Source organism: Trichosurus vulpecula, chromosome 2 (assembly GCF_011100635.1).
Source record: "Trichosurus vulpecula isolate mTriVul1 chromosome 2, mTriVul1.pri, whole genome shotgun sequence".
In the NCBI taxonomy this organism is placed as follows: Eukaryota; Metazoa; Chordata; class Mammalia; order Diprotodontia; family Phalangeridae; genus Trichosurus; species Trichosurus vulpecula.
The window spans coordinates 362,542,600-362,554,748 of NC_050574.1; the positions used below are offsets into that span (position 1 = coordinate 362,542,600).

General features: G+C 37.2%; 1 protein-coding gene across 1 annotated transcript in view; it reads left to right on the plus strand.

Moving 5' to 3' along the window:
* SENP7 (SUMO specific peptidase 7) overlaps positions 1-12,149 on the plus strand; it is a 161,139-nt gene that overhangs the window by 44,699 nt on the left and 104,291 nt on the right. Inside the window, exon 5 of the mRNA XM_036745023.1 lies at positions 8,738-8,935. Within this exon, the coding sequence (XP_036600918.1) occupies positions 8,738-8,935 (198 nt within the window). The remainder of the gene's footprint in view (positions 1-8,737; positions 8,936-12,149) is intronic.

The window sequence follows — 12,149 nt, forward strand, 5'->3', positions numbered from 1 at the left end:
CGAAGAAGGAAAGATTCTTCAGACTGGTGTATAGAACCTTTCCATTGTTTTGGGAGATGATGTGAGGTTTCAGTGGAAACTTTATCAGATCCTCCACTGCCATCAGTAAGACTAAAAACACTTTTGCTGAGGTTAGAACAGAACCCTTAGAATTGTTCCCCTGTAAAGAGAAGCATGTTAGTTTCTTTTAAGATCTGCATTTAAGGGGGAATCCATAGGAAGATCTTTTATTGAAGGAGGAAGAGGGACATAATGGGGAAGTCTGACATTTGTATTGTATGCAAATTGATCTATACTCAACCCCAACTGGAAAACTGAAAGTCTACCTAAACTTGAGATCCACTGACTACCATGTGGATTTACCTGTTGTTTCCCGAGTTTGTCTGGGAAAGAACTGGAACTTCTGGATAGATAAATTTCAGAAACTCATACCTTGAACGCTGGGTGATTATTAATCTCGGTACATAGGGTAATGCCCTGTGCTCACTGATGTAGCAACATTGTGATTTTGTTATCTTTTCCCATTAACCTAATTTCTCTGCAATTCCGATATGAAAGCATGACTGGTATGCAGGATTGCTATCAAGTTCCGAGTTTCAGATGACCTAGATAAGGCAATAGACTGGTTGATGCAATTACTTTTATTCATTCAGGTATAATAAAAGGGATGTCTGGAAGGAACAGTGAGGAAATCACACAAATATTTGTAGGTTGTTTCTTGAATACATACAAATGGGACTCCTTACAGGTTAAAATGATCAAAGCTAGATGAAAGAGCAAATGTGGAAGAAAGGAAAGGGCAATACTACTTAATTTTTCCTTCTGGCAACGTCAACTAATTGCATGTATTTAACAGATATTTATTTATAGAACATCTACTTTGTAGTACCCTACTTAAGTGCTATATTTGAACCTTCTGAATTTTTTGTAAACTCTAGCTTAACTGCCTCCTTTCACTTTAGCAATTACCTTCCTGAATTATTTGTTCAGCCACCAGTACCTAATTCTTAGCCATGGCTTTCTTTGTGTCTCATGAAATTATCACAGTCTTGGGCAAAGGGTTAAAATATATTTGTATTATACTGGACTAAGTTATGATGATGAACAAAAATATTCCTCTACTAAAATCCTGCTTTGATGCCTCAGTGTGGTAGAGGTGACTCTGTGATTTTAAAGGCTATGGTAATGAAGTACAAACTTTGTCAAGTCCTACTAAGATGGAAAGACATCAACTCTAGTGCCTTCAGTGGCAGATCAGCCTAGCTAAATTTATAGGGGCTTGTCATTGAGTAATGGGATGTTGACTTTTTTAGTCACATCATTTCTTGAAGACTATCTACCAAGTCATGAAGGGATTGTGAATCTCTTTCAGTGGAGGGAGCACCCATGATGATGAAATCATGAATATATAGGACAGATATTGCTCATGACTTTTGTCTTACCATTGGACTTTGATGACTCTGGAAGAGTGAATGAGGCTGATGATTTTGTGCAACTCTGGGTCACTTATACTCGAGCTGGAGTCAAGATATTACTCCATGATGTCATTGGTTCTCTTTGAAAATGAAGGATGAACTCCAATAACAACTTCCTTTATGTCATCTTGTCAGCTCCTATGGATTTAATTATCATCTCTATGTTGATGATTCATTCTCAGTCTACTTTTCCAACCCCAATGTCTCTGCTGACCTCCAGTCTTGCATCTCCATCTGCCCATTAGACATCTCAAACAGGATGTCCAGTAGATATCTTAAACTCAACATATCCCAAACTGAACTCATCATCTGACACCCCTCCCAAAAAACTGCCCCCAAAATCACTCTTCTTTTCCAGACTTGCCTATTGTTGTTGAAGGCCACAATCATCTTCCCTACAGTAACTTAGGCTCACGAGCTAAGTGTCATACTCGCCTCTTCATTATCTTTTACCCTTTCTCCCCGTAAATCCAATGTGTTGCCAAGGTCTGCCAATTTCACCTTCGACTATCTCTCAAATATGCCCCCTTCTTTCCTCTGATAGTGCCACTACACTGGTGCAGGCCTCAGTTCCTGATTCCTGGACTATTACAGTAGACTGCTGGTTGGTCTCCCTGCCACAATCTCTTCCTATTCCAGTCACACCTCCGTTCAGCTGCCAAGGTGATTTTCCTAAAACTCAGGTCTGACCCTGTCACATCTTTACCCCACAAACTCCAGTGGTTGGTTCACTTTCACCTCAAGGATCAAATACAAAATCCTCTGTTTGGAATTTAAAGCTCTTCATAATGTAGCCCCTTTCAGCCTTTCTAGTTTTCTTACACTTTATCTCCCATCCTCTCCCCTGCCCCTAATATACACCCTTGAATTTTGTGACTCTGGCTTTCTCATTGTTTCTGGAACAAGACCCTCCATTCCCACTGTACCTGCAATTCTTTCTCTTCTCACCTCTGTCTCCTGGCTTCTTTGGTTTCCTTCAAGTCTCAGCTAAAATTTTATAGGGAGCGATTCCAAGACTTTCTCTTTTAATTCTGATGCCTTCCTACTGTTAATTATTTTTAGTTTATCATGTATATAACTTGTATATATTGCCTGTATTATAACCTTAGTTGTTTGGAAGTTGTTTTCCCCAGTAGACTGATAGCTCCTCAAAGGCAGGGACTGGCTTTTGCCTTTCTATCTCTAGTGCTTAGCACAGTGCCTGGTATGCAGTAGGCACTTAATAAATGCTTACTCATGGACTCCTGGGGACTATATTTTTGGGAGAAAGAACATTGACAAGCTGTAATACATCCAGAAAATGGTGAACAGGGTGGTGAGGGGGATGAGATGATTCCATATAAAGATATGAGAAGAGACAATGTTGGGGGAGGTGATATTGCCTTCAAGTGGCTGTTGACATTATGTTATAGCGGACAGGACATTGAGTCTGGAGTCAGAGGACCTGAGTTTGAATCTTGGCTTTGCTATTTATTGCCTGTGTGGCCTTAGGCAACCACAGAAACTTATCCAAATTTTCATTTTCTCATCTAGAAAAAGAGTGGGCTTAGGTAATTTTTTTTATTTTTAAATTAAATTTATTTTTATTTTTAGTTTACAACACTCAGTTCCACAGGTTTTCAAGCTCCAAATTTTTTCCTCCTCCCTCTCTTCCCCCCTCCCTCCCAAGAGGGCATGTATTCCGATATAGTTTCTACATATAGGCTTAGGTAATTTCTAAAGTCCTTTCTAACCCTTCATCTTAAGAGATATTTGAAAGGCTTTTTGATATTCCTTAATATGTGTGGAAGGGAGATTGTTCTGCTTGCTATAGGGCAGTATTAGGCGTGATAGGCAGAAGTTGTACAGAAGCAAATAATATGTGTGGAAGGGAGATTGTTCTGCTTGCTATAGGGCAGTATTAGGCGTGATAGGCGGAAGTTGTACAGAAGCAAATTTACTTTTGTATTAGGAAAAACTCCCTAATAGTAAGAAGAGCTAACATTTATTTAGTGCTCTAATGTTTCCAAAGCATGGTATGTATATTGTCTCATTTGATCCTCATAACAACTGTCTGAAGTAGAACTGCTATGTAGGAATAGGATGTGGATCTGTGACTTCACTGATATTGTTGGCCTTCCTTCTGGAAGAGGACCAAAATGACATCACGGTGTCAGGGCCAATGTACAGTGTGTCTGACTGTGGCTGATCAGAAGGCCCCACCACAGGTTGGTATAGGGAGTTCCTGGAGGAGAAGACTCCCTCTATGAATTCTGTCAGTGTGGACTGGCACCTTCTCTGCAATACACAGTTTCAGAGAATTGCCTAGAGAACTAAGAGACAGGGATTTGTCCAGAGTCATTTAGCTAATATATGTCAAACATGAGACTTGAACCAAGGTCTTCCTGGCTTTAGGACAGCTCTCTGTTCATTTTGCCATGCCTCCACAGGACTCTTAGAGTTGTCCAGAAATGGAATTAGCCCACTCTGGAGATAGTCACTTCCTCCTCATTGATGATTTTCAAGTGGAGGCTACTTGACCACCAGTTGAGGATTTTTAAGAAGGGATTCTTACTCAGGTATGGGTGAATGGCCTCTGGTGTCTTTCAGCTCTTAAGATTTTCTGATGATACCACCTTCTTTTCTCTCCTTCCCTATCCTTTGAAACATTATGTTGACAACATCCTTGCCAATGTTAAACCAGTGGGGAAGGAGGACAAAACTAGCTGGTGGTTTGATACTGATGAGACTGACATTCATACTGAGGCTTAGAAGGTGCATTAGCACTGAAGCTTATCCACTCCATTAAGCATTTAGCATAGTGCCTTACATAAAGCAGGCACTCAATAAATCCCTATTGAATGAATTATTGTATTTCATAGTTTTGTCACAATCTGTCTAATAACTAACAGAAAATGGGGTTGGTGTTTCATATAGAACTTGTCAAGTTTCAGAATTGTAATCTATTGGTTGTACTTGTTGTAGTTGTGTTATTGTTGCTAAGCAACCAGATCTCCTTTACTGTGTACTCTTCTTATCCATCTTTGTCTAAGGTACCACATTTTCATGGAAAGGTTTAGGTTAGTGGTACCCTGAGCTCTTAGTAGTATTTAAAACTTTTCATATTCTATTGAGTTTTTTTTTTGTTCTATTGAGCTGTTTTCCTTAGCCCTTTCCCAGTTCAATCTCTGTGCCTGAACCCAAGAGTCAGTTTAGGAAAATCCTAGAAAGCCCATTACAGAGTACACCTTTTGCTCCACTAAGATGTAGACAGCTGGAGTGCAAAAGAAAATCATCCTCACTATCTCAGAATCTAAAAATACATTTATTTACCTTGCCAACTTCTATTTTTGTTTTAATATTTTTGGCTATTTCGTGGAGTCATTGACATGTATTTGGTCTGGTCTTGTTTTCAGGGATTCCCTTTCTTGGGTAAGCTTTATTACTTTCTCTCTTAAGTGACATTCTCCTTCCAGTTATTCCCTTAAGAGCTTTTTTTTTTTCATTTTTTAACCACTTGTTTTATTTATTCCAAGTGTTCATATACTCCATATAGAAAATCCATTTTTTTTCACTTTGAGTCTCTTCCTGCAGTTGTCATGGAGTACTTGTTCCTTCCTTTTGGACATCTTTAGATTTTCAAATTTTTTTACATTGGCTGTTCTTTCTTTGATTTATTCATCTTTCTAACTTTAGTTCCTGGACTATGACTTGGTGTAGTTCTGCCATCTGCTGTGCTTTTGAGTGGGATGGTCAGCCCTGCTTGGGTTTGCCCTAGGTTTGAGTTCCTGTGCTCATTGCCATCTCCTGACTTTAGATCTTCCTTGGATTTTTGAGGTTCATAGTGCTGGATCTTCAGGGCCCTCTTTGGTATCTCAGGACAGAGTGTTAGGGAGCTCAGAGCCTGTTGGCCCACATTGTCTTGGTCTGAGCACTGTGAATCCACATTGGTTGCTAATCAGCTGTTCCTAACTCTGCTCTTTTAAATTACTCACCCTGGGACTTTCTGACTCCCTTCCTCTTTTGATTTACACTGTATAAATTTTTATGTACCCACTTACTTGTGTTTTGTTCTCTCCATTAGAATGTGTTCTTGAGAGAATGTGTTCTTTTGTCTGTGTTTTGTCTTTCTTTGTATCCTCAATGCTTTTTGTGGTGCTGGGCATATTGTAAACTTGTCCTGAATGCTTATTGTTTGACTCAATGACCCCCTGTAAGGTAAAGTCCTTCAAAAGCTCTTGTTTGTAGATGATATTGACCTAGAACATTGCAGAAACTCTTGGAAGACATTCACACAGGAAAATCTAAGTCAGTGAAGAATGTCCTAGATGATTTTGTGCGGCTGGATGGATGATGCAGAGAGCCTGTTCCTTCTGTAAGGATATCTGAGATGAACAGTACAAATAGATAACAGATCAGGCCCAGGATTAAACAGCAGGAGGCTAGTGGGCTGAATTGACTTCAGGAAATTCTTGTGTTTTTTAATGACCCCAAATTTCTTACAGAAATAAAACCCCATTTTTAATGCCAGTATTCTACAGGTATTGATAAATGGTTATAAAGCATGAGACATAATAGCTCTGATGAACTAACTGAAAATGAATATCATGAAGAGGGCAGTGGAGAAGCATATTGTGTGTCTAAGTTCTCTGCAAGGTAGGACAAGTGAGGAACTTCCAGGGACCACAGGAATAAAGGATGCCATCAGGGAAATGTATGGTACGAAAGGAAGATGGTGATAAAGATGAGGCATGACAGGTGGGCAGCTGCATCATCTACTGGCATCTTTGGTATGTCAGGAGAAACTGAAAAAGACTTTCAGCATGTTGGATAGACTGCTTATGGTGAATTTAGGTAAGGACATGTATAGAGTCAATTAGGATGGGCAAGTATGGATCGGTTACAATTTACATAATTTACATCATTGTAAATGTTCAAACCATTGATATCATTGATCTATTTAAGTATTTTGGTATAGACCCTTGCAGAAGTGATGTAAAGGATATCACCAAAGAAACATATGATTGGAAAGGGATGGTGACAAAAATGAGCAATAATAGATTATGATCTTTTGCTTAACTGGTAACCTGGAAATGTAACTAGTGCTAGAGGAAGAATTTTAGGATTTTGTGTAGCTTTCCTTTGAAGAACCTGTAGAAGAACATGGACAAGAAATTGCATTGAATGAGAAGACTAGGATGGATTGCTATCTGTACTCATTAAGGGAAAAGCCATATGGATAAATTCACTGAAGTATTGAAATACTGAGAAAGCAGGTATATGGGTTGGAAGTGGCTGATGGACCTTCTCAATTACCTTTTTTGGTGGTTATGATACTACCTGTGACCTTTTCCATTCTTTGGATGTAAGCAAATGTAACTATTTCACCTACTTTTAGGTGCAAAATTTGGAAAAGGTACTGAAGGACTTGGGTTCAAGTTTAGTTTTGCTGCTTATTATTATCACCTGGACACCCCACCTCAAACTCAGCATGCTTCAAGCAGACCTCATCATCTTTCTTCTTCAGCCTGCTTTGACTTCATACATTGTTTCTGACTTACTACCATTTGTTCTTAACCTTTGGATTATCTTTGTCTTTTCCCTTTCCCTCTGTAAAACCTCTTGAATTTATCTCTTCCTCCCTCTTCCTAACTTAACCACACTAGTACTAGACTTCATTAAGAAAAATTCGGATTATTGCAATAGCCTCCTTTCAGGTTTTCCTGTCACTGCCTTCTCCCTTCCAATCATTTACATTGCTGCAAAAATAATTTTTCTTAAGCAAGTATCTGGTCATGTCACTTCTCTGTTCAAAAATCTTCCCTGGCTTCTGTTTACTTTCTGAGCAAAGAGCAAAGTCCTTTGAGGGCATCCAAGGCTCTCTGCAGCTTGGTGTCACTGTACATTTCTCTTCTTTTCATATTATTACTCTTTTTTTTGGAGGGGGGAATGCAGGGCAATTGGGGTTAAGTGACTTGCCCAAGGTCACACAGCTAGTAAGTGTGTCAAGTGTCTGAGGTTGGATTTGAATTCAGGTCCTCCTAACTCCAGGGCCGGTGCTCTACTTACTGTGCCACCTAGCTGCCCCAATATTATTACTCTTTATGCAGTCTCTTCTCTAGCCAAACTGGACACCTTTCTGTCCCCTGAATATATTTCAAGCTTTCATACCCTTATGCCTTTCCTGGGCATGGAATATCCTTTCTCAGTTTCTTTTCATGATGAATTCTTGGAATTCCTTCCCATTCTTGAAAGCTCAGATCAAATGTGGCTTTCATTTGGAAACCTTTTGTGGTATATTTTGTAACAGACTTTTCACACAGCCATTTGTTTGGTAACTCCAAAGCAGTCGTGTAGTATTGTATATCACAGCTACTATCTGTATTGGTATTGTGTTCTCCTTTACTGTGAACTCCTTGAAGCCAGGGACCATTTCTTCTCTGTATTTTGAGTTTTCCCAGTGCCCAGTACAGTATTCAGTACTTAGTATGTGAAGCATATTTATTAATAAATGTTTCTTATAATTACCAAAATTCTCTGACTATAAATCCAGCATTTTCTTTCCACTGTGCCATGCTGTCTCAGTGACTCTAGGTCACTAATCTGAACTGTTAGAAGGATGATGGTGCCCCTGATAGGAATGGTGAAGTTGGGAGGAGGAGATAGGTTTAGGGAGAAAGATGATGAGTCTTGTTCTGGATATTTGGAGTTTGAAATGCCTATGGTTCCTCTAGGTGAAGATATCCAGGAGTCTGGAGATGTACTATTGGAGCTAAAGAAAGAAAGAGAGGGAAGGAGGGAGGAAGGGAGGGAGAGAGAGAGAGAAAGTATAAGGTGATATGCTATTGTGCTCATTGCTTTAACAAAACAATTTTATTTTAGGGGATTCAAGGGAAAATGAAAATTATGCCTGTTAATGATATGCTCTGAATTGTATTTTCACTGTTACAGTCTGTGTAAAAAATATTCCCTTTCTAACTGTAACTACTTGAATGGAAACTGAAACGTGCTATGAACCTGCACTTGGATTAACTATGGGTGTGTAGTACTAGACAAAAATCTGAAAATAAGCCCAGTTTAAGTGCAGCGGATTTCAGTTTTAGGGTAGTGCAAGAGTTATTGAGGAAGCTTTTGACTTAAAGTAAACAATAGTTGGATGTAGTAGTTAATAAATAAACTGAGGCTTCTATCTTGGAGGTCCTAATTCCTCACATTTTGTGTTGAATTTGATATATTATACCATTATAAGTGCTATATTTATTATGTATTTATATGTACAACAGGCAACTCAGAGTTATGTTGACGAATGTCCTATTGACGGATTCAGGACGAAAATACATTAAGACTCTACCTAGAACTGATGCTAATTTATGTGATACCAAGAAGTTGCAATCAGACTCCCTGCCTTCAACATCTCTTGACAGTCTAGCGATACATAAAAAATTAAATCCTCTCCACCAAAGCCTTTATTTATCTGAAAGGTATGTTTTCCTGTAATGGTTTTGTTCAACTTACCCATGGTTGAAATAACATAGCTCCTTAGTCCTAAATAAAATTGCTTCTCATAGACTGTTTATACAGATGTACCTTCTTTAAACAAATCTGACAAATGAAAATAAAAGTTTATGAAATACAAAAGTTAGAGGATAATTTTTAACTTTATGAAAGGATTCATCATAGAATTCTTTAGGTCACATATTTCTCAGCTGAATTTTAAATGATTCAGTATTCTAAAATTCAGTTTACTTAACTCTTTAGAATCACTTTTTTGTTGTTGTGTAAAGCAAGGTACATCTGTTAGATGCTTCTAGGTTATATGTGATATAGAAAATAAGCTATTTAACATGCAGACGAACACTTAACAACCTTTTAAATGTTGTATAATACATAATCTCTTCTTCATATTTTCGTAATTTGCATGATACTTATCCCTATTATCTCTGACTTTTCATATTTTCTTGGGTTTGTAATCTGTTTTGTTAAAAGGAGATATTAAAAAAAAACTGTTACATTTAGTTTAACTTTAAAAAAACACATGATGTTAGAATTGTCCTTTGGTTAGAAATTTTATGGAGAGTGTGGGACTGAAAACTAGGAATTTAGATTGGGAATTTTTAGTCTGTGATGTCCTCACTTTATATATTTAGGTTTGCAAATCCAGCATTCATGAGGCTAATTATTTACTCTTGTACTTTTCTTATAATTGCAATGCACCCCACCAGGTAAGTGCTGGTGCTTTAGGTATGTGATTCAGGACAAAGCATGTTCTTTAACTTGAGATTCAGATTAGAACATGAATTTTTCATTTCGTTATCAATTTATGTAAAAACTGAATATTCTAATTAAATAGCAGGACATAAATAGTGTTACTAAATCATGTATTTTAAAAAGATATTTGTTTTGAACAGTATTTAAAGAAATAAACAGACTTTGCTAGGCATCTTTCTCACTATGCCTTGACTGTTATCAATCATTAGTTAAGCTAATCCTACTTTTTTTTTCCTTTAAATTTAAGTAGAGCATTTCTCTCTGACTCAGTTTGCATCTGAACTTGGAATCAAGCTTTTCTGGGGACTGATTTCTAGGTAGTGTGATGTCAAAAGCTTTCCTATTAGTTTGTTTTCAATCTCCTGGGTTCTTATAACTTTTCTATCTGTTAGCCCAACTTGATTATTCTGACATATTTGATTAAGACTGAATAAAGAAACAGCCCTGCCATTTTCTCTGGCCCTTCTGTTTTCTTTTGCCTTTCCTCCTTCAAATAGCAGAAATACCACTTAGAGTTATATTACCACTATGATAGTATATGATCTTATGCTCTTTTTTGTCTATTTGGAAGTAATTTTTCCATTTGGAGTAATTTTCTATCATCTTTAAAAAAGAGAAATTCTCCTTAAGAAATCACTAGCTGCTTAGTTGTTATCTGACATAAATATAATGGAAGGATTTATTATCTTTGCATATATGATAAAATATTTAAAAATATTTCTTGATATAAGTCCTTTTTCCATCTCTAGTACATATACAGGCACAATGTATTCAACCTTTGTTATATGCATACTGTGTGCAGAACTAGGTACTGGGAGGATAAAGCAAAAAAAAAATTGTAAGATAAATAAGAAATAATCAACAGAGGGAAAGTATTAGAGTTGAGAGAGACTGGGAAAAGTTTATTATAGAAGGTGGGATTGTATCTGAGATTTGAAGGAAACTAAGTAAATCAGGAGGTGGGGATAAGGAGGGGGTGCATGGGAGAATTTTCATTAGTAATATGCTAGCCTATGGCCATCATGCATCTCTTCCTTGCCCTTTACATCACCTGCCATTTTGATTCCTCAGGTTTTGTAGTATTTCATGATTCATGACAATGTAGTGTCATTGAGGTAAAATTGGTATTAAGAAGATGATAGGTTTTTGTTTCAAGGAAGAGCTGTAGATCATTGAAAATACTGTCCAGTATTCTCAACTAAAATCTAGCCCATTTTTCCTCCTTCCAAGACATCATTACTCAAGTGTATTGATGGATTAACTCAATATATTGCTGACTCAGTCTTATGTCATAGACTAGACAGCAGGCATATTTTATCCATTTGATTTTTCATGTGTGTTGTTAAGTTGATCTCTTTTGAGTAGCAGTGGATATCACTGAAGAAATCCTATAGAACAGTGGTGTAAAACTCAAATAGAAACTGAGCCCCACAGCTGCATATTGAGTTAGAAAAACTCAAATTAACATTATGTTGTACTATATTTTTATTCATTATGTTAAACATTTCCCAATTATATTTAACCTGTTTTGGGCAGTGGACGTGGGCCAAGGGGTCTGCAGACTGCAAATTTGACACGTCTACTGTAGAACTCTGGGGTTTCAGTTTAATTTAGTAAACATTCATTCATTCATTCATTCATTTATTTATTTATTTTTTGGGAGGTAAACATTTATTTTAAAAAGTAGTTCCTTCATTCAAGGAACTTGGAATCTCCTGGGAGGCAGGGGGATATGCCATGTACATGGATAAATTTATGCAAAGCAGATTGAGGAAGGAGAGAGCACTAACAACTGGGTGGGTGGGAGAGGCTTAGAAATGAATTGATACAATCATAAGAATCTGGAGGACCTTATTATTTATATGAAATCCTTTTACTGAGGCTGTGTGGAATACATCCATTCTAATAATGAGTACATTTGGTGAACATTTCTTTGTTTTGTATCTTGTTTCATATTGCTATACATAGGGGAATGGTGGACAGGGAAGGGAGTTTTGGTCTGAGAAGTCACAAGGGTAGTGAACGGAATAGTAGAATAGTCAATTGACATTCTCTTTACACAGGCAATGTTAGTGTTGATTTAATTACAGTTTTCAGAGTAAGCAGTAGCAAAGAAGTCAAGTGGTATATTGCTCTTTAATAAACAGAATAAAGTTATACCTGTGGTTGCAGCTGTTATTACTCTTGTGTGATCTTAACACATGAATAGAAGATATCATATTGAGGAGAGCCTTTAAAGCCAGGTTTTATTCTATGGAGTTAAATGCTATTCTATGACCAGTAATAGAAAAAGTGAGATTTTGTGTTCTTTGCACCTTTTAACTGGTTAGATTACTGTGAAAATGTACTTTGCTTTAGAAATTTGTGTGTGAAAGCCACCCATTTTCTTTCTTATATTTTCATCAAGGGTATATTCAGTAAATCTAT